Raw genomic sequence first — 25,848 nt, forward strand, 5'->3', positions numbered from 1 at the left:
CCTTTCTTCCTCATTCTGATGCTCAGTTTGAACTTCAGCAAGTCGTCTTCACCATGACTACATGCTACCGCGTGATTGGTTGATTGGATATTAGCGTTAACAGGAAGTTAAACATGTGAAGCTAATTGGGTAATGTAGTTGTAACACATTCTTGCTAATGCACTGAAAACATGGTCTCCTAAGTAAAAACAGAAACAATATAAAAAAAAAAAAGAAAAATCAATAAAAACTGCCAACATAACTAATGAATGAATAAAAACAAATGCCTGAGTAGATTCTTCAAATTTGATCTGAAATCAGGAATGAGGCAGGACATCTGACCTAACTTTAAGGCTTTTCAGGTCTTGTAGAATCAGGGTCTGTCCTGGTTTAAGTGGAAGGCCACCAAGCTGCAGAGCTCCATGCTCTGGTTCCCTCTGAAGCTCCACCTGCAAGACTTCTTCTACAGAGTCCACATCTGACAGCAGAATTTGTTCAGGGCCCAGCCAGCACTCCCCTCCCTCGTCTACTGTCAGGGGGGTGGTGATGACCTGAAACAGCATGCATGTCATCTTTCTGTATCTGCATACAAGCAACAGGAATGAAAGAAAGTGTACTCCACCTGTGGTGGCTGGTTGTCCACTGGCATCACAGTGATGTTAAAGCAGATCCCAGACACGGTTTTCCCCAGGCGGTTGCTTACAGAGAGAACAAACTGGACATACTGAGGGTAAGGACCAATGTCCAGGACTGGAGGCATGTAGGCTACTTTCAAGAAGTTCACTGCATGCTAACGAGAGCAGAACAGAAACAACCTGGATGAGTGAAGCAGACAGCTTGTGTATTTACAACACCCCTAACTGAAAACTGAAGAGGATTTACTTGTGTGAAGAGCCTCAGCACTGGTGCGTTGGAGTCTTTGGTGAATCTGGGTATGCTGTCGACCAGGAATAACCGTCCTGCATCCGAGCTGCTCATTATTTAGACAACAACACAAACATCAGACAGGATGCTTTCTGAGGGTGTAGGGGGTGGTTATAAACTTACCTGCGAGGACTGGTGGAGAAAGGTGGAGTTGTAACCGTGTATGTCAGCTCATTGTCCGGTGACACCTGGTCAACAAAGTGGAGCTGCTGTCGAGTGATATGGACCACCTCCGTCTCCTTCACCACGAGACAGCGACTAGATCCAGGAACCTCCTTTGGGGGTTGGTCAGGAACGGGTTCAATGTGAACCATCACAACCTAAATATATAGACATACATCAGTGAATCAATTAATAAACAGAAACATGAATGATCGACTGGTACAGTATGGTCTAGATTTAAGGCCGTGGAGGAAGACAAAGCTGGACTTGTTATTTCATTAACTCAGTTTACCAAGTTAGCAATGTTTGTCCAACTATAAACCAAATTATAGCATCTGTAGCACATTCCACAGACCAAAGGCTACCAACTTGTCATGTTTTTAATATAGAAGGCAAATATCAATTCTTTTATCCTGGTTACTGAAGTAGAAGGCAACCTTTGGATTCTGAAGTGCCCAAAACAGGAAGTCAGCACCTACAGGAATACCATGACCTGGATCCATCCATCCATCCATCCATCCATCCATCCATCCATCCATCCATCCATCCATCCATCCATCCATTCATCCATAATCCATCCATCCATCACCCATCATCCGTCCATCCATCCATATCCATCATCCATCCATCCATCCATATCCATCATCCATCCATCCATCCATCCATCCATTCATCCATTCATCCATCACCCATCATCCGTCCATCCATCCATATCCATCATCCATCCATCTATCCATCTATCCATCCATCCATCCATCCATCCATCCATCCATCCATCCATCCATCTATCCATCCATCCATCATCCATCCATCCATCCATCCATCCATCCATCCATCCATCCATCCATCCATTCATCCATCATCCATCCATCATCCATCCATCCATCCGACATCTGGAATAAAGCATCAGAACTTAAAGGATGTGTTTTAAAGGTGTGTTACTGTTACCTGAGGCTCTGACAGGTTGGGAGGGTCGTGGAAATCAGACAGCACCACCTCAAAGGAATCATCAAACACCTCATTCCCAATGTGTCTATAATAAACCTTGGACTGAGTAAGGTCCCGCTGGAGAAAGTGTGTGACCGGATAGCCTGAAGTAAAACCAGCACAACACAGCATGCTTCTTATTAGCATGATGACCTAAAAAGAAAAAGAAGAAGAAATCCCTCATACCCATCAGTCCTGGCCCTGGGATTTTTATAACCTCTCCAGCCTGTGGGAGACGTGTGAGGTTAAAGAGGATGTAGTCATCACTGGAGTCCATGTCTGAAGCCTGTAGGGTGGAGCCCCTCAGCAGGGCTGTGCGGCCTTCAGAGACCTCCAGCAGCATGTTAGTGATGAGGAACGGAGGGCTGTCGTCTTTAGGGAGGATCTTGATGGGGAATTTGTGTCGGGTCTGATGGTGGCCGTCGGTAATGCGGAAGATGATGAAGTCCTTGGTGGAGTCACTGTCGTCATGGTGATAACTGACCACCCCGGCTTTTATGTCATTGACGGTAAACATGAAGCCCTTTCCTCCTACAGTTTACAACAAAAAATTACAAATTAATAATATAATGAATTGTAGGATTGCAAATGTTTTTAAAATAAGATTTTAAGTCAAATTTAACCTTAAAATGTTTACATTTCTTTTGTTCCAGTCTGTTTTGCCTGTTTTTTTAAGTGAAACTGCTCAAACCAATAAAGACAAGACTTAGATCCTGATGAATGAAATATTCAAGTTAAAAATCTTTATTCATTACATGTTGAGAACAAAATAACATCAGAATGAGAATCATTTACCCATAGAGGTCTGGGTTAAGACTAAATAAAAGTGGAAAGATCAGATCCCAGTCTGACCCAGCTTCTGTGGAAATTCCTCCTGATGAATGAGGTTCAGTAGTGGGCATGGCCTCCATCTGCCTGTACGCTCTCCAGGGCTGTCACAAACAATTACTTTGATAATCGACTAATCACTAATTATTTTGGCACTTATTTTAAGTTGTCCATTGCAGAGAAATGTTTTTTTAACACTAACATAGCGTTATCACATTTCCTACAGAAACATGACATTGTTGTTATAATGTTACAGCAAACAAGTGACATACGTGTGCTAAGGGTAATGAAATCGCCATCATTACAGCTAATGTTACAGCTATCAATACAAGTAAGTAGCTCACTGTTGATGGTATTATTAGCAGGTAACTAGCCAATTAGCTTACCAAGACAACTGTCCCTCTTCGTCAGAAACTGAATCAGCCACAACATGCCTTCTTTTAAGCTGCTAGTGCATCATCATCATACCTTCATGGGAGGCATTTTCTACCTTGCAGATTTTGTTTTGTACATACTTCTCTTGAATTTTTCATGAAATCCTCCCAAACTCTCAAGCTTTAATGCCAGCTTGCCATGAAACTGTAGTTTGAGTATAACGTTTCCAGACTGCCACTACTGCTCATGTGCATCAAGGACAGAAAGGAAGACAAGGTAGGGGAAGATACAAACAAAACTGAGAAAAACAAAGCATCAACAAATAAAAAATTATGTTGATTATTAAAACTAGTCAGCAACTATGTTGATAGTCAACATAATCATGACTAATCGACTAATCTTGGCAGCCTTAATGCACTCCCTACAACGTCAGGACTCCTAGTGAGACCACAGATGCTCTCCTGAGGGATCTCCTCCCAGACCTGGACCAGTTATCGGTCAACCCCTGGACAGTCTGTGGTGGATGTGTGATGGATGGAAGGAGACATGATGTCTGCTGCGAGGCTGTGAGCACAGGCTCCATTAGTGGACATGAGGCTCTCATACCTCCCACATGAAGTCCGTTTCTGACAATCTGAGCAGAATCATGAACATTAGTGGCCGCTGGAGGTCATTTAGTAGGAATGCAGAGCTGCTCCTGCACAAAGGAGCAGATAATGGTCCTGCTGCTGGATTATTGTCCTCCTACAGCCCCCTCCACGTCTCCTGGTATCCTGGTCCGTTTCCTGTTATACTGGCCCGCCTCCTGGTATACTGGCCCATCTCCTGGTATCTCCTCTATGCGCTATACACTGTGCTGGGAGACACAGCAAACCTTCTACCAACAGCAGCATTGATGTTCCATCCTGGATGAGCTGCACTACCTGAGCATCTTGTGTGGGCTGCAGAGACGTCTCATGTTCCCTCTATTGGTGAGGACACTGGCTAAATGCTAACTTGAGCAAAAACCAACCAGAAAGGATGAAGACAGGGAAATGGTCTGTGGCCTCGACCTGCAAGACCATTGCTTTATATGGGTGTCTTGCTAACTGCCTTTGTCTACCTGTTGTCTGTACCATTTGTACAACAGCAACTGAAACAGATTCACATTCAGTTTTACTTCCTAACTGGACAGAATGATGTCCTAGAAGTGGGACTGACTTTCAGTTACATGCTGATGATGATGTGTTACTTTCATTTTTTTAGTGACATCATGGAATATATATAGATATATATACATATATATATATATAAAACCATCAGTACCTCTGACAGTTAGACGTCCATGCTGCAGACCATCAACTGTGATCATACGAACAGCATTCAGGTTGTCGTTATCCACGACCTGGAGTTGGTCCCACGTTATCGGACGGGACTGACCCTCTAACAGGCTAAGACCTGGAAAATAGAGCGGTGTTAAGAGGAATAAACTTGTAAAAAGAGGTCATGTTTGTCATCCTGTACAATTTAAAAGAAGAAACAAAAGCTCTGTGTGATATTTGATTCATACAGTTTCTGTGACCTATTTAATCACTTTATGGTAAAAACTTCATTATAAACGAGTTGTATACAGAGATCGAATAAGTCATGTGTACTGTGATTTCAGACTCACGATTTGAGACTTGTGAACATTTTATTTTTAATGTTTTCTTCATGATATCCTCTGTCCGATCTACTGTCTGCTGGTGTGGGCCAGAATGTTAAACTGGGACCAGTAAACCATCAGACCCACTAGAACAGCTGGTTTAACTGCATCTGTTTATGCTTTACAAGGGTTAGTAATATTTATTGGACCTGGAAGTTTTGAATCTAAAAAATTTAAATATTGATTTTTTTTTTATTTTATAAATTGTAATGGTTATATTTCCTGTATTCGTCTCACATTAAACCATTTTAGCCCCTATAATTTCATATTTATGTCATTTATGTCACATCATTGTCAAAAGCTTTTCTTTGAGTCTTAGAACACCTATTACATAGTCCTTATTTTCAGTTGTTGGTGTAAATAAACTCATGTAATGCATGTGTTGTAGATCTTCTGGGTTTAAACCCATGCTGATGTTCATTCAGCACATTATTCTTTGTAATCTGCTGGCATGTCAGTATCATATAATATAACAAACCTATAGCTTTTTGGAGGTTATTATTAATTTTTAAAAGTGAAAAAGTTGCCTAGTCGTTGGAGTTTTACAGACCAAAAACTCGCAAATGACTAGGTAAAATGCAATAAACTAAAGAGTTAGTTTGATGTAAATAAATTAACATTAAATTTAAATAAAACAAAATACATGATATATGGGAATAGACCAACCAACAATAATAAGAAACGTGTGATAAATGAAATAGAACTTGAAAGAGAGTCAGTGAGTTGGTGTATTTATAGATGAAAGAATAAGTTGGAAGAAACATATAACCTATATTAATTCAAAAATATGTGAAACAATTTGTCTTTATAAAGTTAAATATTTTTTAAATAAGCCATCATTGTTCACCTTGTATTGCTCCTTCATACCATACATGACCTGTTGTGTTGAAGTGTGAGGGAACACATACAAGACAACAAAAAATTATAATAAAAAAAAATGCCATAAGAATAATTACAAACTCTACCCTTACAAAACCACCTAATGCTATGGTCATCAAATTGAGAATATTGAAATCTGAAGACTTGTTAAAATGCAAGATTCTTCCAATTATGTAAAAAGTTAAAAATGATCAGTTGCCTAACAGCATCCAAAAAGCTTTTCCAGGTAAGAGAGAGTAAATTCAGCCTGAGAGGAACATACATGTTCAAAAAACCAGCTGTAGTAAGGATATAAAAACATGTCGATCAATAGGAAAATTTAAACAAACAATAAAAGATGAGATATTTAAAGGATATGAAGCTAATGATGATATCTGTTGAAAGCTTTGTATGTTATGATTTATTGTAAGCAGTACCGTTGTGTGTTGTGTAAGTCATATTGTAATATGACATAATGTGTAATATTATGCAGAGCTGCTGTGAAAGTGTCAGTATTTAAGTTGTTATTGAAAAAGGGTTTTGGACTAGATGCTCAACTTCTTCCAAAACCCTTTTCGAACTTTGAAAGCTTGTTTTTTTTTTTTTTTTTTTTTTGTAACAAATATTTACTTTGTTTTTATTTTTTTCTAAATAAAGAAGAAGAAAAAAAGACCAAATCTAAGCCATGAACTGAACGGTGTTTACAGAGTGAGCATTGTGGCCTACCCATGTTCCAGGACACTCTGGGTGCATTGGTGTCTGCATTCCTTACTGACATGTGGACAGTCATTGATGGGCTCTTCTCAAAGAAGTAATCATGAACCTCGAGTTCCACCTGTAAGGAAAATGTATTTTTACTGAATGTTGGCTTTACTTACTGCAAAGACATAAGAAAAAGAGACCTTATGCTACCTCATAGTTCCTTCGCTGGGTGTGTGAGGAGTTGGGAGGCTGGTAGCCAATGAGCATACCATTGAGATCAAGCCAAGTAAAGGAGGAGATTGGTCGAGTATGATCGGACAGATGTGTGATGAAGCCGTCAGCAGGGGGTTTGGTGATGTTAAAAACCAGTCTCTGTTTCGGAGTTTCCTCATCTTCAGCGTCTACTGTGGCAGTGGAGAGCGGCGTGAGGATGAACTGGTCGACTTCCAGGATGAACATGGACATGAAGGACGGTTTGGGAGGCTGGTTGGGCATCGCACCAGCTATCCTCACTGGAATCCAGGACTGCTCGGACTGTGATTAAAAGATTTTTAAAAGGTTTTCTTAGTTGCACATCAATATATTGTTCCTAAGAAAATAAAAAATATATGTGTAAAAATAATTAAAAATCATGAGTGACAAGAAAGTTGCTGTTAGGTAAGTTCAGACTACATGGTTTGGAAAAAAGAGCCATTTCCTGTAAAACTTTAATATTTAAAAATGAGATACTTGTACATTACACATACATTAAATCCCATACCTAACTGTTTAACTGTTAACTGTTTTGTTTATATCTCTTTATTATAGTATAAATGTATGAACTGCACTTTGACAACAGAAAACTGGCAGAAATGTAACAAATAAAAATGAAAAATAAGGACATGGAACAAGAATGAAGCCTGTGGTAATGAGATTTCCAAAGATCCAAGTTAATTATAACCTTTACCTGTTTTCTGTACGAACCAAGTGTTATTTCATTTTTTAGCTTGAAAGTCTTTTCGTTGTTAGGACATGTTCTACAACACAGCCGTTGTCCGTATGCTGGTGCTTCAGCCTTGAGCCAGTTCTGTCTTTGCAGCCACAAGGAGAATCGATTTCTGTCTTTTACATGCACAGTTTCTTTTGGTTATCTCAGATATAATAGAAGACCCTATGGGGTTTTCGTGTACATAGACAGCTGAGTGAATAGTTTCCAGAATGGTTTTATTTTCTCAGAGTTCCAGAAAATGTGTGTTTGGTCTGAATCCATGTTATTACGGAGTCTCCAGCATGGGTGGTGATTTCTGTTGGTTTATTTTTATTTTGGAGTGAAGCATTTGATCTGGTTCTTCCAGGCAGGTTCTCACTACCTCTGTGATGGCGTTGTAGTGTGATTCCCACGTATCATACCACATCCCTGGGATGTCTTAATCCCAGCTCTCATTCCCATTTTGCCCTGACAGAGATGACTCTTTGTTTGACTCCAAGAGACAATTATATTATATAATTGACACACTCTTGGGTATAACATTACTGTAGTATGAATGTCTTTATTATGGGATGTATTTTGTCTTCACTTGTCTTAATATGCTTTTCATTATAGAGCTATCCATTTCAGTAATCTCAGTTCTTTTCACAGTTTTAGCTGGTTAAATAATGTCATTGGGTTTAGGTCCACATCCTCTTTAACACAGACTGGGATCTCAGTTCCCCGATACTTGATTGAATTGGAAATTTAAGTGCAGAAATTTCTACATCTTTCCACTGGGCAACATAGTCAGTATACTCTAGACGAGGAATTTGGGCAGCATTAAAGTATTCTTTTAAATGTGGTAGTGCCATTCCCCCTTTTGTCCTCAGTAGCTGTACGTTAGTACAACGTATTCCTAGTCAATTTCTTTCCCATATAAATTTTGATATAAGTTTATCCCATTTATAAAACTGGGTTTGTGGAACACCTACTGGCAGAGATAGAAATAAACACAACAGACGTAGCAGTATATTCATTTTTACAACACCTAATCTCTCACTTAATCCTAACGGAAAGGTTGGCCACCTTCAGTGTCTGTCCTTATACTGCTTTCTGCATTCATAACATTCGATGTAGTTTTGTTTTTTGTTTTTTTTAGTTATATTAATCTTAAGTATATGAGGGATTTGCTTTTCACTTTATTCTTTATTCTTTCAGTCCTTGATTCAGAGCACAGTTAAACATAAAAGTTTGAGTTTTCTTTATATTTGTTCTATAACCAGAATACAGACCAAATCTACCAAAAATCTGCATTAGATGTCCAAACGACTCCACTGGATTAGATAAGTATATCATAACATCATCTGCGAATAGACTGGTAATAGATGGTATGTACCTGGTCATTGATGTTTATTCCTAATATTAGAGCGTCTTGTCTCACCATTTCAGCAAACGGCTCAATATAAAGAGCAAATAGTCCCCTCCTTCTCTCCAAAATGAACCTCTCTGTGAGCCATCCATTGATTTGAACTTTGGTTTGGGTTTACAATAAAGAGACCTAATGCACTGAATTGATTTTCCGCTGAATAGAAATTTCTCTTTTGTTGAATATAAAATTCCCAGTTGACGCTGTCAATTGCCTTTGTGCATCTGAACTAATTAACTAATTGATGTGAAGTGTTCTCTTTATCTTGTCGTGTTTGTCTGCCCCTAACAACCCACTTTGGTCCTCATCTATCAGGTCTGAAGTTTGGAGTCTTTCTGAAATGATAGAGGTTTAAATCTTGTAATCAACATTTAAAAGTGAAATTGGTCTGTAACCATTGGTCTGCAATATTCCTTATCCCTGTGTGGTTTAGGGCGTTCTGTAATGACTGCTTCCCCAAGAAGGGGGGATATGTTCATTTTCCATAGTCCAGTTGAATGTAGAAAAAAATAGTGTAGACTGGAAGCCATCGCTACCAGGTGCCTTATTTGGTTTCAACTTACCAGTTGCTTTCATTTTGTTTTGTACCTATTGAGGGTAGATCTAATGAATCAATGTTTTGATTTCCTCTTGGTTTGGGGGCCCTGTTTGAGCATACAAATCCTTGTAGTCTCTGAAAACAATTAGTTGGGTAACTGTGAGTTCCACCTGTTGTTTTTGTATTCGTCTAGCTAACAATCTCATGGCTTTGGGACCTGATTCATAATAATTTTGTTTTAAGTATCTTGGTCTTGTTTCTCATATTGAAGGTCAGTAATCATCATTTTTGTCTCGTTGATTTGTTGTCTTGTTGCTTGGTCGGCTTTATATTTCTGTTCTGATATGATTAGCTTGTTTTGCTTTGCTCGTTCTTTTTTAGTTTACTTCCAACTATGGAACTATGCAATTAATCTCCCTGGTACTGCTTTTAGTTCATCCCAGAGAACAGATGGGTTTGTGTTACTATTTTCCTAAACCATTTACTTATTAAAGACAAAAAGCTATATTCCTTTGTTTTGTTATCCATAAATGACTGTAATGTCTTCAACAGTATTATCTCACCCACAGGCTTCCGGACTAACATTCCCAAACCAGTAACATCACAAAAAGAAATGTTAGAACACATTTTAACTATGTATTTGAACAGTGGTTTCCTTGAAAAGGAGCCGATATGACATCTTTTATGCTGCATCCTTTCTTGTTTTGAGGGGAAAACCCTTGCAGAAAGAGAGGGCCCCCTTTTAGTGATGAGTCGACCCACTCAGGGTTACCATACCCATCATAGTCCTCACAGATATGTCCTATTCCCTTACAACTAACATTTCTAGTTTGTAACCCTTCAAAGCAAGATGTATTTTCTAGTTGTAACTGGAGTTTGTAAATCTCTGTCACATTTGTTTAAACACAGCGTGCGTCATCAGTCATCCTGAAACCCCTGCGGTGCCCATGCTTGCCTGGCAACCTTCCCTGGTCTCCTTCCTGCTGGATTTCCACGTCGTGATTCAGCTGACAGCAGCTTTCTACAAGAGCAGAGTCCCTGATGTGGCCCCACCTTCTTCCTCATCAATGGCGTCCGTGTACACAGTCTTCACTCCGCCTGGCCAGTGTACACGCATCTTGTTGAAGGGAGTTGGGAACTGGATTCCTTCTCTCTTTAATGCCTTCTTGATGTTTACATACACTTTACATTGCTACAGCATCCTCTCCAAATAATCGTGGTCAAAGAAAATCCTTTGTTCTCCATACTTGACTGTTTTCTTCTCCCAGTATCATTTTTTTCACAGTAAACTGCTGGAAACGTGACCGTAGACCTTGGTGGTTGACTTGCTTTAGGCTTTGGACTTAAAGCGTGGTGGGCTCGTTGGGTTCCTTTTCATTTTAGCCAAGCCCCCACTCATATTCTAATGTTCTGGATCTTATTTCACCTCAGTCTCTCAAGATTAAGGTGGAGATTTTTCTTTATTTTTCTAGCTGGTGTGAGGGAGCTACCTTTTTACACATCCATGCTGTCCACCATCCAACTGGAATTCATAAGTGTTTAATTTTTTTTACTCCATAACATTAGAATTGGCCTAAATCTTTCCCTAGACACCGTGGTTCATTACTTAGCTGCTAAATTACCTGATATATACTGCCACTCCTGGTGTCCTTGAGGTCCAGTCTGATGGCGATGTAGTCTACGTCTGGAGAAGGCGGGTCTATGTGCTGATACTTCAGCCCCATCACCAGAAAGGCATCACAGGGTATTTTGGTGAACTTCACTAGCTTCAAACCTTTCAGACAATCTTCGGATTTACACATTGCTCTGGCTTTATTATCTAAATAATAGAGGAAACAGAACACATTGTTGATCACTTTTTGTCGTGTAATTATTACGTAATCAGATTATTTCACATGCATTTGATTCTGTTTTTATTTTAAAGGAAGATAATAAAAAGTCCTCTTTTCATTAGGTGCCACAAGGACCTATTCTGGGTCCACATATATAAGCTATGTCTATCAAGTTTTTACCTAGTCAGTTTACCATTTGGAAGTCAAAATGTACATTTTCCCGACCGTTAATGCCATCAGAACATCGCTGGTGAGAGCATTACAAAAACAAACATGGGAAAAAAGTTGGACATATGAACAACAGGTCTGTGTGTTACCTGCTAAAAACCTAAACCGATATGTGACAGATCACTCTAAGAAAAACGTCCATAAAAATAATTGTTAATTGTATGGATTCAATAAAAAGGAAAGTCAGCTCTCTGCCCGAAACGTCTGCGCCATATTTAAGTGAAATAGAGTTTATGTTGTCCAACGCATTAATGTTGTATAATCTGACGAATTCATGCAGTCGGCATTTTTCTGTCAGCGTTTCTTCCTGGCTGTTGCTACGGCAACAATGTTGCTTCTGGTCTGGATGATGTGTTTAACTCTTCATATCTGTGAAGAATAACCATCTGCTCCTCCACGGTGAGGTCGCTGCTCTGCAGGGTTCTCCATGTCTGTGATTGGTAAGATGCTGCAGACTCCGCCCCTTTTATGTGAGCGCGCACTGATCAAGATGGAAAACCTGGGTTGAATTACCGAGTTGATAACCAGCTTCATCGTACCTCTTATCAGGAATGTCTGGGTAAGTCAGCTCAGGTAGCAGAGATATCCAGGTATGTTGACCACGTTTCATCGTACAGGCCTCTGGACACAGGACTTAAGGTATGTTTAAGTTTGAGAAGAAGTTCTTGTTCCCAAGATGCAATGCACAAATTAAAAGAATAAAATAAAATACGGTAAAACTTCTACAATTAGTTCAAACAGAAAAGTCTTAAATGTTAAAGGACAATTGGTCTTATTTTTACGGACCTTCCAGCATGAGTTCTCGATGAGTGTCTCATTTTAACTGCTAAATATGTTGTGCGGTACATGTTTTAACCATTTGGGCCTGTTAAACACGTGAATGTCACATGACTCAATGGCCTGTCAGCAGCCTGGCCGCCCAGCTGCAGACAAGGGAAACGAAGTACAAGAATTTGTCTTCCTGTTTCCACCTTTAACAAATGGTACCAATAAGCTACTTACAAAGTTAAACATTTATCAGGAAAATTAGTGTTGTCTCTCCCTAAGTTTTAGATACTGTATAAGTATGTGCAAACTCTGGTGGAATTAAATGTAAGGCTCGACTGGTCCTGCATCAGTGGTCCAACCAGTAGAGCAATAAACTCTGAGTTTAATAAGTTACCAAGCTGCTGACGCAGGTGAATGAAGCTCTCTGGCTCGTCCCCTCGCTTTGTAGCTTTCTCTGGCTCTCCGGTGACCAACTGGCCATGAGCAGGCAACTGGTTGTCATGGCGATCAATGTGGATGCTACATTCCAGAGTTGACTTTCTTTCATAGTGGAAAGACACCACGTTGCCATCAACAGGATCAGAGAGGCTGTAGAACTCAGAGACCTCCAAAGATTTGGGTCCCAGCTTTATGATGTTGCATTCAGGCTCCATAATGTCCACATGGAGAGAAAACACCTCCATGTATGTCTCTGTCTCACTGAACCTGGTCAAAACACATCAAATAAGTACCTATAATATATAAAACAAAGATTACACTCATGCACTTTCCCAACATTTATTTTTCTTGTGTGGAATATATTGCATTCCCTTAAAAACAATCCATTAATTTGATGTTAGTTACTGTAGTTTTACCTGTATAAGCGAAGCTTGACTGTGTCTTCATTTAAAAGAGGGCAGCCATTGTGGACATACTTTACTTCATCAGCCAGATAATTGCAATCAAATACCTTAAATCAAAATCAAAATAAAAAAAAAATTAATAATGTTAATGTTAATAATGAAACTGGGGGAAAGAATCACTCCTACTCCTCACAATATTTAAGAGCCCTCCAGAGGTGTCATAAGTGGTTAGGAGCTGCCCGTAGAGCAAATATTCATTGGATTCATTTAATCTGAGTCAGGTGAGTTATAGCAGAATTTAGATGCATTTAGTCTAGGTTCACACTGCAGGCAGAAATGACCCAAATCCGATTTTTTTTGCCCCTATGCAACCTGTATCTGATCTCCTCATAACAGTCTGAATGACACAGATTCGATTTTTTCAAATGTGACCCAGGCCACTTGGATAAGTGGTCCTAAATCTGATACGTATCGGATCTTTTACCATGCGACCTCAGTCTAAATGGCCAGGTCGCATTAATCCGACCTACACGTCATACACAACATTGTTTATAAACTCCTTACTTGTAAAGGCGCTCGCATCACTCTCCCACCAGTCCTGGCTGCAACTCCGTACCCACATTTCTCTGTACAGACGTTGCTGTCACTGCTCCACAAAATGCCATGCCCAAAAATTGGGCTCTCCTCTTTTGTAATCTCCTCCTTAAAACGATGCAATTGAAAATGTGCTGGCTATGGTTGGACAATAACTTTAAAATTGCAACATAACACTCTGCTGTTACTGCAAGATGTCACACGCAAGCTCACTGTCACGTCGTCGTGTCTTCTACGCTTTCAGTGCACATAAGCTTCATACAGGAGATCACATACAAGTCGCATTTAATTGGAGGTGTAAACAGACTTTCAAAAGGATCTGATTTCACAAAAAAAAAATCTGAATTGAGCATTATGCCCTGCAGTGTGAACCTAGCCTTAGTTGGTTTGCAAGTTCCTCCCTTTCTTTTCTTTTATCATTGGCTTGCCAGCGTTTTGCTAAAATAATTAAATTTCCCTGATATAACTTTGTTATTGTCAAAATATACACTCTCATTGTCCATTTAATGATTCGCTGAGATGTCTCGCTAAGATATTTCGATATTCTTAGACAAATGGTTCCAATCAGCGATTCGTCACGTCAGTGAACCGTGTACCTAGAACCGTCACAACCCCACTCTGAGAACGACGCTTAAGATTGAGTCCTACACTTCACCAAAAGTGTGAGTTAGACACCTGACAAGTAACTTTTAAGTGCAGCTTTTAGCGATGATTTTTTTTACTTGTAAGTCAACTCTTAACGGTGTTCTTAGGAGTAATTCTAAGAAGTTTGATAAACACGGCCCCAGATCTACTATTTACATTTTTCTCCATATATCTGTCAAGCTACTACAGTGATTGTACAATCTATAAACTCTGAACAAGGAAAAATTAGGTGGAGTTAGTTAATAAATGAATAAGTTCATATTTTGTTGGGTTCAAATAAAGCTGAATCACTGAATATGAATCTTTAAATAAAACACCATCTTCACATGATGAGAAACAACACGACCAACACTAAATAAATTGAAATGAGAAGTTTAAATGGCTGAGCTACCACCAACTCATCCACAGCTGTCTTTATTACTAATGATGAGCAGAGGGAAAAATGTCTTGTGGGTTCCCTCCCAGCAAAGTGAATGTTTAATTGTTAAAGTTTTAATGGTAAACTTTTAAAGCAACTCCTGAGCGGTTGGCTGTATCTGTCAGCAGAGGCTTGTTAGAGAGGAGACAGGCTGTCTACCCTGGGAAACAAAGCATTGAGACATCACTCCTCTTCCCCTAAATGCCCCGCTTTACTTGACGTGAAGGCTTTCGTGTTCAAAACAAACACACCAGCCACATCATTAAAACTACCTGCCTAATATGTAGCTCCAGCAAAACAGCTCTGACTTGTCGAGGCGTGGACTAAACCTCTAAACGTGTCCAAGATGCTTCAGATTCTTTTATGTCATGTAGGTTGTGATGTGGGGCTTAATAGATCTGATTTGTTTTCTCCAGCGCTCCCACAGATGGTTGGTGGGACTTGGATCTCTAAAACTATGAGGAAAACTTCACCTTTGAACTCTTTGTTGTGTTCTTCAAATGCAGTTATTTAAAAAAATTCTCCTCATTTCTACGGCTCTAAGGATATGCTGCATGGTTTCCTTCATGTTAACTGTCAGACAGTGTAATCCTGGCCTTTAGACTATACAACTCTGTTTTACTACCATGGTGAAGTGCCTGAAGCATACATGGGTTTTCAGTGGGTGGGTGGGTTGTTCCATTACCTGAGGCACGAGTTTTCCCACTCTTTGAGTTATGGGCTCATTTAACACTACTTCCACCTTGCACGCATCCTTCTGAATGGGAATATGGAACTGCAGGTCACCCTCCTGAAGGTAGGCTGAATGACCTCGTTTCACCTTTAAACCCCTATTGACTTTCACAAGGGAAGCTTGAGATGAGCAGGTAAATCCCAACAGAAGCACCGGAAGCACCGTCAAGGCCAGCGTTTGAGCAGGTGAGCCCGTCATTATCAGGCACAAACAGAAGCTGGGCCTCAAGACAGAGACTTTAGGAGAGCGAAGGACGTCTTTCTTCTGCTTGCATAATGAGTTGATCACATGATCAGTCAGGAACTGTGAACAAAAAAAAACATTTCAGGTTAAAGAATTTTAAAAGGGTGTCATATCAACAACCCAGGCAGCACATCATGGTTGTTAAAATCACAGAAAAAGCAACTCAACAAACCTAAAACAGATTAAATTTATTAGAAACAAATTTGAAGCTACATAAAGCAGCGGAAGTCGTTGTACCATAAACGGTTTTACTAGCATACGGTGCAAGATAAGTAAGGATATTTAACATCCTGCATTCAGACTAAAAGCCTTCCTCATACAGACCATAAGAATACAGTGAGTTACCTTCATTTCACTAAAATCATACACAGAATGACTCAAATTTTGGGCATACATGAAGACACATCTACATTTTTTTTTTATTTGGCAGCATTTGCTGCCACTAGGGGGCAGTCTTGGTGCGTTATCTGGCATGTGATTCGTATCGCTTCAAAGAGTGTTTGATTTGGTGTGTACTTTGCACTGATAACAGCTTTTATTGTTAATAAAGGGGTCATAAGCTACTGGTAATCTTCCTCAGGGTCAGGACTTACAGAAAAAACACGCTATTGTCTTTACAACAAAACATCTTTATAACGGAAACTTCTGTCTGCTTGTCAGAGTGTTAGTTAACATCACTGGATGGGTGACGTAAGCCTACAGTGTCCCACAGTTTTGGGAAGGCTCTCTCCACCACTAGCGTATCATTATCTGATTTTAATTTATGTTATTGTTGCAAAATAAGAAGGAAATGAAAACACATCAGTGTCTGCTTTAATGAGTGATTGCAGTACCCTCTGGATGATCATCTAACATGGCTGATGTTGTGCTGAAATAAGTGCACCTGCCAAAGACCCCCTAAAGACCTTGTTTCCATTCCTAAACGGACTCGTGATCTTCACTACCTTAACAATAATTCAATGATGAAAAAAGGAACAGTCAAGTAATGTTTAAGGAAGAAGACCCGGTTTATGTGGTGCATCTTGACTCAGGGCTGAGGCGTAAATGGACATGGTTAAAGATGGAGGTCAGGACGGAGGTAAAGGGGGTTCTGCCTGGTGTCAGTGCATTTTATAAAGATCCATAAAGTGAGGATTTCCAGATCCAAATTTCGTAAAGGTTCTTTTTTATCTGAAGGAAATAGTTTTTTTTTCTTATTTTCCTCTCAGAGTACACCAGAATGCTTCACTTACATGTTTGTATTACGTTTGTTTCTCACTTCTGAGTTTGCAGGTATGATTAGCCAACATAAGCTCATGTAATTCCACAGCATGACTGTTTCCATGTAGGGTTAAGTCAAGCATTATAGTCAGACTTAGCTATTTAAGCAGAAAACTCTTGGACTACCATTTATGGACCAATGCATGTCCAACTCAACTACTAATGGAATCAGTACCCCTCCTTTCATCATTTTAGTATTGAGCATTTTTTGGGGTTGACCCCTAAAGCAGGGGTGTCTACAGTCGATCCCTCAGGGCTGCTGTCCTGCAGGTTTTAGATGTTTCCTTCTTCAGCACACCTGAATCAGACTATTGACTGATGTATTGGTCAACATGTAGGGGTGGAACTTGACACCATGCTGCTGAGGAGAGCCATTTAATTTGAATCTGGGGTATTGGAGTAGGGAAACATGTAAAACCACATTTGGATACTCCTGCTATAAAGTCTTCAAACAAAAGTACTGACATACTATATATATATATATATATATATATACATATATATATATATATATATACTACCGTTCAAAAGTTTGGGGTCACTTTGCCATGGGATTCCTTATTGAATCCCATGGCAATCACCTAACCATTTATTTACAATTAAATGATTATATATACACTCATCGTCCTCTTCATCAGGACCGCCTTCTAGTACCTGGTCGTCCTCTTCATCAGGACCACCTTCTAGTACCGGGTCGGACCTTTTTAATCCTGGTGTGATAGATGGAAGCAGGTGGTGGAAACCTTCCTCAGAGGTTTTGGGCCACATTGACATGACAGCATCACACAGTTGCTGCAGGTTTGTCGGCTGCATCCATGATGAGAATCTCCCGTTCCACCACATCCCAAAGCTGCTCTACTGGACTGAGATCTGGTGGCTGTGGAGGCCGTTGGTGTCCAGTGAACTCATTGTCATGTTCTGGAAAGCAGGTGGAGATGATCTGAGCTTTGTGACATGGTGCATTATCCTGCTGGAAGTAGCATCAGAAGATGCTACACTGTGGTCATAAAGGGATGGACATGGTCAGCAACAATACTCAGGTAGGCTGTGCTGGTTAAACCAGGCCACGTTGGTACTAAGTGGCCAAAGTGGACCAAGAAGATGGATGGATGTTTTCATGATGTTTCCAATAGATTCTAAGCTTAGCATCTGAATGTGGAGCTGAAATGGAGACTCATCAGACCAGCAACGTTTCTCCATCTTCTATTGTCCAGTGTTGGTGAGTGTGTGTGAATTGTAGCCTCAGTTTCCTGTTCTTAGCTGACAGGAGGCACCCGGTGTGGTCTTCTGCTGCATCCTGGTCCAGACAACTGCTGCTCGCTGGATATTTTCTCTTCTTCAGACCATTCTCTGGAAACCCTACAGATGGTTGTGGGTGGAAAACCCAGTAAATACTCAGACCAACAACCATGCCACAAGTCTCTTAAATCCCCTTCCTTCCTCATTCTGATGCTCAGTCTGAACTTATAATAATAATAATAATGGATTAGATTTATACAGCGCTTTTTAAGACACCCAAAATGCTTTACTTTGTATCCGTTGTTCATCCATTCCTCCTTCATACCTGGTGATGCTAAGCTGCATGTGTAGCCACAGCTGATCTGGGGCAGACTGACAGAAACATGGCAACCAATCAGAGCCTACGGCCTCTCCGACCACCACCAAATATTTCTACACCAGCCAGCAAGTCTTCACCATGTCTACATGACTACATGCTGCCATATGCTTGGCTGCTTAGATATTTATGTAACAGCAGGTGAACAAGTGACTTAATAAAATTCATCTTAATCCTATTTATACTACATACATGTGTAAATTCCTATATGAACATTGAGCAGGAGAAAAATGGATTTCCATCTACATCTGGCTGTTATTTATATATATATATATATAAACTTTCCCCGTTTAACACATTTAAAAAATCCACATTTACTGTGACTCAAACCTTATTTCCTCATATCCTTGGCCCAGCTGTAAAACCAGTCCATTTTAATGGATTTTAACTGTGATTTGTTTTTGACTGTGTAGCCTTATAAAGGTTATTTCAGCCATCAGCAGTCATGTTGCTGTTTCTACCAGGAGACATTAGATTAGACCACAGTGTCTACATGCACAGGCATGAATAGTTTCCAGGGTAAACACACCCCCTAACACAGGAATAGACCAGCACTGCTGTTTTATGAAACCGGATCATGAAGTTGTCTTCATTGTTTTTGTAATAAGCCAACAACAGCAGTAATGGAAGTTTTTGGTGAGCTTCAGGCATGTTCTAGATCTCTGACTGAAAACTCTTCTGTTTACCAGGAAATATGTTCATAATGAGCAAGTGTTGGCCTCTCCCTGAGGCTGAACATTCATCTTTGTAAAGACACCATGTTGTCAGTGACCCCTGACATTCATTCATAGTCAATAAAGAGGTAAAAACATATGTAACGTATTCTTTAAAAACCCTAAATCTTTCTGATCCACTGGGATCATTAGGGTTTTAGCTTATCTCACTCACTGTTTTGCATCTGAAAGCAGGCTTCAGATGTCATCCTGCCACATTCCTTCAACACTTGCCCAGGACACCTTCCCCAGACCCCACACAGAAAACGCCTTATAATCAGCCTCTAGACTGAGGACATGTTATAGCCTGCTCCCATGAACAATGCTTGTTTTAGGGCACTAAAAAGATCATTTTCGAGGACGTGTGTGCCAAAAACAAGACTTCAAATAGTCACAAACTGCACCCAACATCTCATTAAACTGTAGTTTGTCTTCAAACAATCTTTCATTTAACCAGCCATTTTCAACTTCCACAGAAGAGTTTCATAGCAAATCTGCAATGATCCTACTTTTAAAACAGGATAGTTGAGTAAAAGCTCACAACAAAGCTATCTTAAGGCACTCAGAAACAGTTCAGTTCAGCTCAGTGTAGTCCAATTCATTCATGCCTTTTCTGTACCGCTTTGTCCAGTTATAATCCGATAAAAATAAATCCATTATATGGTCCACCTTAGACTACCTTAGACACCTCCAATTTAGAAGAACTGCATATATATAAACCTAATAGCCTAGCTTAGAAAACCAAGGGATCCGATTTTCTGGGTCTATTTACAATAACTTCTCTATAGTACCTGCATTCATTATTTATTTTTATGTATTTATTTATTTGTTTGTGTTTCTGTTGACCTCAAACTAAACTTCCATCAGAACCAGAACCAGGAAGGTCTGTGATTTTCTTCTTCACCAAAAATTACAAACTTGTAACCGGGTTCTAATATTGTGTTTAAGCTGGAATCAGCTGATTGACGTGTTCCTCTGTGGGTTTAGGTGACTGCTTCAAAGCCAGCTCCATGCAACGATCCTGCATCTGGTTTAGTAAGGAAGAGCTTTACTAGTCTGGACGGAGCCCTGACCACCCAGCTCCTCTTAGATGAGCTGGAACCAGAGCCAGAGGTTATCTCCCAGCATCAGCTCTGTCTTTGAAATGCAGAGCAGAACAAAGCTGACCAGCCTGCTAAGGCCCACAGAAGACCACATTTTAGCAGATAAGCACTGTGTTACATTAAATGACTGCACATTGCCTGTATCTACTCTCAGTGTAAAAACATAAAAGGGTCCAGTGATGTGTCCCTTTAACGATCTGGATATAACCCAGTGACTGATGTGAGTCCCAGTGGGGTGGCTACAGATGAGAAGTGGGAGCGCTGGGAAAGGTCCCAATGTTAAGCTGCCTGGAGCACTCTGAGGGTCCTGTCCCTGTTTGCAGTTGATCCCTTTTCCTGTTTTTGTAAAGACTCATGTTACAGCAGCTATACGGTATATTAGAAAGACGCATTCAGTTAAGCCTACATGTTTCCTGTCATTTTGTATATCAAGACTTTACATCCCAAAGTTAGGATCACAGAGTAGGTTATAGATCACCAACTTTACCTTTCACCAATAAGTCTCTGTTTTTTCTACTGGCATGTCAATCAGGAGAAGGCTGAGCATCTGCTAAATGTCAAAGCCAGCAGGTCTAATGACAGACTACATTTACATTCCCAAGGTAAACTCATGGCAGCACAAAATGCACTCCCTAATCCAAACTTAAACAAAACATTAGTGTCGGATGGTATGTAGCGACAATCTCTGCAGTTGATTCGCACCCGTTTTACTCTTCAGAGACATTTCAGAGTCAGTTGATCTTGATGTGTTTGCTTTAGTCATTGGATCCATGTGTACAAGTCCTTTCAATCAAGTAGGCTACAGCATTGATGAGCCATGAAATCTTCAGAACAGATAAAAAATCTGCCGACTTTAACGGGAATAGAACATAAATCTAGCTATTGTAGCCTACTAGCTGTATTACAGCACAATTGGCTAGGAACCCTGGCTAGTGGCTAATTTGTGAACAGCTAGCTTATAGCCTTTGGTTTTTTTACATATAGTTTTATGATGAGTCCTTTCAGCAAACTTTGTGGACAGTGAATACATGAAAAGACCAGGTGATGACACCTTTAATAGACAAGCAGATGTTAGCTACTACGTTCGTAGCAGCCATTAGGGACAATGCTAAATGTTGTAATTTAACATTTTGCAGCATATAAGCACAAATAGAGAAAATAAATCAAATCAGTGAATTAAACAATGTTAACACCCTTCTCTCTATCTTTAATTTTATCACTAATTAGCTTTCTCCAGCTACTGTATTAACTGTGGCTGTTGTAACAAAACACAGGAGAAAATAATTTTTTGTACTTTCAGATTAATCTCGATGCCATTTAGATTATCTCAATTAAGCCTGTAATGATAAACTGGAAACAAAATATTTTACAAGTCAGGACATCTACCAAGCAAGACGGGTAAAATTTTGCCTTTATTCCTCAAATCAAATCAAAACCACCAAATATGTTGACTGTCCATATCAACCCACATATGTCCTCCAAAGCATCACCCAAAAACTGGGCACAAGGGAAATCCAACTTGAATTAATCTTTTCCTGTCAGAGCAAACGTGTTGTCGTTAACAAGCCACAAAGTCATCAAACTTTCAATGTACCCGGGACACCAACACATGGTAACGTTCTTTCACTTTCCCAAATATATTTGATTATGTCCTGGTTGGGTGTAAGTACTGAGATTATTTGTTTAATGTTCGAAAGGATTAAGGCTTATACTACATTCTTTCTGCACTGCAACCCATCGTCATGGAGACAATTTTGCCAGCTGCTTTAGTTGAACATCACTTGGTTATAATGAAAAAAAATTATGCCTAGACCATAGACTGTATGTAAAAGATGGATGGAGCCTCCATGTTTACCCATGAAGAGCTTTCTGAAGAGCTGAATTGAAGGTGGTTGGGCGGTTCCCCCGTCGCCATCTTGGCAGAGTCACGCGTGTCGTCATTCCCAGAAAATCCAAAAATGCGCAAAGAGGTGGAGCTGAGAAGGGGCTGTGAAGGTGGGGGTGGATGATTGACACCCATCAAACTCCGAGCTGCCTGTAGCTAAGAGCTAACCTGGAGCTAACAGTAGCTAACCAGCTAACGGAGGTAGGTGGGCTAAAGCTAAGGTGCATTGTTAACCCGCTAAAAACCGCGTTTGTGCTGCACTCTCCCTTCTTGCCGCAGATATTGGATACCTGTCAATCAAAAGGACACGCCCCTAATTATGCCAAATTTTTAAAAAAAAATATTCACCCCCTCACAGTTGTCATGAAGGTAAACTTGACCTTTTAATCTTAAAATGGATTTTTGTACCAGGCTTTAAACATGTTTATTTCTGTTGTGAAGTTGGTCTTTTTAACATGGGAGTCTATGGGGACTGACTCTGTTTTGGAGCCAGCCCCTAGTGGATGAGGGTTGAACTGCAATTTTTTGCACTTCCGCATAGGTTTTACATTTTACAGCCGGAGGTTGTCGCTTGGCCTAGAACTAACATACATACTTTGTTTTGTATGTGTGTGTTTAAATTGGGGTTTAAATGCTGTTCATTCATTTTCTGTGCTGTTTAATCAAATTACAGGTCACGGGAAAACTGGAGCCTATCAGCATTTAGCAGGTGAGAGGCAGGTACACCTGGACAGGTAACCAGTCCGTGGCAGGGCCAACACAGAGAGACAAACAACCATTCACTCCTAGGTTGAATTTAGAGTGACCAGTTAAACTAACCTTGTGTCTTTGTGTGGGAGGAAGCCGGAGAACCCGGAGAGAACCCACGCATACATGGGGAGAACATGCAAACTCCACACAGAAAGGCTGTTGTTCCAACCTCCACCCCCAGCCAAGACTTGAACCAGCGACCTTCTTGCTGTGAGGCCGTGGTGCTAACCACCATGTAGCCAATTTAAAAGCTAATAAAATCCAATTTAATAATTTCCCATAAGGATCGGAGGAGTTATTGTCAGTGGCCTAAGGCATGTGAAATAAGCTATAGCTACTTCAAACTGCAGTGCAACCTTTTAATATTTAAAGGAAGAAACTGGACTGTGCTGCATCCTTGTGTCCTGCAGATTGTGGTGGACTGCAGTTTCTGATTAAGATAATGGGCTTTGCCTTGACTGCAGGACATAGCTGTACACAACAGGACTGAAAGTTCATGCCATCAGCTGCTGTCCAGGCCGGTGAAACTGATCCATCTCCACAGCTTGGACCTCTTTCAGAGCATCCATAAGATTTTATGATCAGTTAACAGAGTTTGTGTTGTACCCTTACCCCTTGCAGATAAAAGCCAGTCTTATGCCCATGGTGAAAGTCACTGCATTGTATTATGGGAAATGTGAACTTACATTATGTAGTAAAAGTAAAGCTATCTCTTATTTTAACCATATTTTTTCTCTAATAAGTACACGTGATGCTAATTTTATGGAAGTGGCATCCTTGTGACACCATTAGGTAGAGGAGAAGCCAGTTAGTGGTTGTACTGTGAACCAAATTAGCCTTTTTATGCTCACTCTGAATTATGTTTTATACAGTACATAGCTGTTAGCTACACTGAATAGGTAAGTTTAATGTTAAAAGGTAAAAACCAATTCTGTGCTCTTATAGATAACATACCACAACTATAAACTAAACATCAGAGTTTCTGAAGCATAATATAGCCGCCTTCCTCCCCCACAACGTACAGTTACTAACCCTTCCTCCCTTGATGAACCCAAAACATGCAGCTGTGTGAGAATACAATGCGTCATGTAATAAATACCTCTGCTCCACAGCTGGGAATGCATCCAGTTACAGCATCTTCTAATCTTAATAATAACAGGGTCCTTAGCACTCAGCAATTTTCTAAGAAAGACGAGCCATCAGAGGGAGAAAGAAGAAGGCTTTCTAGCCAACATTTGGCTGCCATCCAGTAGCGGAGAGCAGAATATGCAACAGAAAGACTCAAACATGCTTCCAGATATCTGTAGACTGCAGCAATAAGGATGTAAGTGAGGGTTGAACGGGTGAAGTTCAGAGTTTAGGTTGCAGAGCAGCAGAAAATAAAGTTTGTCTTGTTTTAGGACAATTTTCTCTTTAAATGTGTATCAGGCTATTATCGTAGCTACGCTTGGAAGACAGATGACTGTTTTCTTTGGATCTACAATAACTGAAAACCTGGAGAAACAGATTCATATGATGTAGAAGGAATAGAAGTTGGTAGTGTGAATAGAAGACATGTTGGTACAAATACAAATAACTAAACAGGTTAACATCTTTTCATGTCGTAGGACAAAAAGGTTCCCAGCAAAGATCTGTGCAGATGAAACATGTTCCTACCTGAACATCTGGCTCTCCCCTCTTCCACTATCTGTGTCCTGTCCTCTGTTTTCAGCAGCGACTGCCTCATTGACATTCTGGCCGACTTCTTAGTCTCAAACTCCACCTCTGAGAGTGAGGAGGGAGGGACAGAGACCGAGGACGCCTGCCTCCCCTTGTAGCTGCTGTGGATAAGTAATCAGCCTGGAAGAATTCTGAGAACAAAGTCTTGTCCAAACTATCGACAGGTTTGTCATTACTGAACAGAAGTCGCCAAAGATAAGAGGCTTGACATGGTGTTAATGTAACAAGGACCTACAGGGAGAGAATTATGTTTTGTGTCTTTGTGCATCACAAGTGCAGAAAAGACAAAAACTGTGTTTATTACATGCTGTAGTTTCCCATCAAAGGGCAGAACCCCAGAAACTCAGCATCCTCTTCATCAGGTCCACCTTTTAGTACTGGGTCGTCCTCTTCTTTCGGTCCACCTTTTAGTACCGGGTCGGACCCTTTTAATCCTGGTGTGATAGATGGAAGCAGGTGGTGGAAACCTTCCTCAGAGGTTTTGCTCCATATTGACATGACAACATCACACAGTTGCTGCAGGTTTGTCGGCTGCATCCATGATGAGAATCTCCTGTTCCACCACATCCCAAAGCTGCTCTACTGGACTGAGATCTGGTGGCTGTGGAGGCCGTTGGAGTCCAGTGAACTCATCATCATGTTCTAGAAAGCAGCTGGAGATGATCTGAGCTTTGTGACATGGTGCATTATCCTGCTGGAAGTAGCTTCAGAAGATGCTACACTGTGGTCATAAAGGGATGGACATGGTCAGCAACAATATTCAGGTAGGCTGTGCTGGTTAAACCAGACCACGTTGGTACTAAGTGGCCAAAGTGGACCAAGAAGATGGATGGATGTTTTCATGATGTTTCCAATAGATTCTAAGCTTAGCATCTGAATGTGGAGCTGAAATGGAGACTCATCAGACCAGCAATGTTTCTCCATCTTCTATTGTCCAGTGTTGGTGAGTGTGTGTGAATTGTAGCCTCAGTTTCATGTTCTTAGCTGACAGGAGGCACCCGGTGTGGTCTTCTGCTGCATCCTGGTCCAGACAACTGCTGCTCTCTGGATATTTTCTCTTCTTCAGACCATTCTCTGGAAACCCTACA

At 40.4% G+C, this 25,848-nt stretch overlaps 1 protein-coding gene across 1 annotated transcript in view; it reads right to left on the minus strand.

Annotated features, from left to right (window-relative positions):
- frem1a (Fras1 related extracellular matrix 1a) overlaps nt 1-24,748 on the minus strand; it is a 51,116-nt gene extending 26,368 nt beyond the window's left edge. Inside the window, exons 1-14 of the mRNA XM_041986657.1 lie at nt 24,698-24,748; nt 15,425-15,775; nt 13,095-13,189; nt 12,635-12,945; nt 11,035-11,231; nt 6,710-7,033; nt 6,524-6,632; nt 4,561-4,692; nt 2,239-2,583; nt 2,014-2,156; nt 1,027-1,223; nt 862-949; nt 602-769; nt 322-530 (exon numbers count right to left, since the gene is read on the minus strand). Coding sequence (XP_041842591.1) covers nt 322-530; nt 602-769; nt 862-949; nt 1,027-1,223; nt 2,014-2,156; nt 2,239-2,583; nt 4,561-4,692; nt 6,524-6,632; nt 6,710-7,033; nt 11,035-11,231; nt 12,635-12,945; nt 13,095-13,189; nt 15,425-15,670 — 2,564 coding nt within the window. The 5' untranslated portion in view covers nt 15,671-15,775; nt 24,698-24,748. The remainder of the gene's footprint in view (nt 1-321; nt 531-601; nt 770-861; nt 950-1,026; nt 1,224-2,013; nt 2,157-2,238; nt 2,584-4,560; nt 4,693-6,523; nt 6,633-6,709; nt 7,034-11,034; nt 11,232-12,634; nt 12,946-13,094; nt 13,190-15,424; nt 15,776-24,697) is intronic.
- Between the last annotated feature and the right edge of the window lie 1,100 nt (nt 24,749-25,848).

The sequence above is a fragment of the Melanotaenia boesemani genome, chromosome 5 (assembly GCF_017639745.1).
Source record: "Melanotaenia boesemani isolate fMelBoe1 chromosome 5, fMelBoe1.pri, whole genome shotgun sequence".
Taxonomy (NCBI): Eukaryota; Metazoa; Chordata; class Actinopteri; order Atheriniformes; family Melanotaeniidae; genus Melanotaenia; species Melanotaenia boesemani.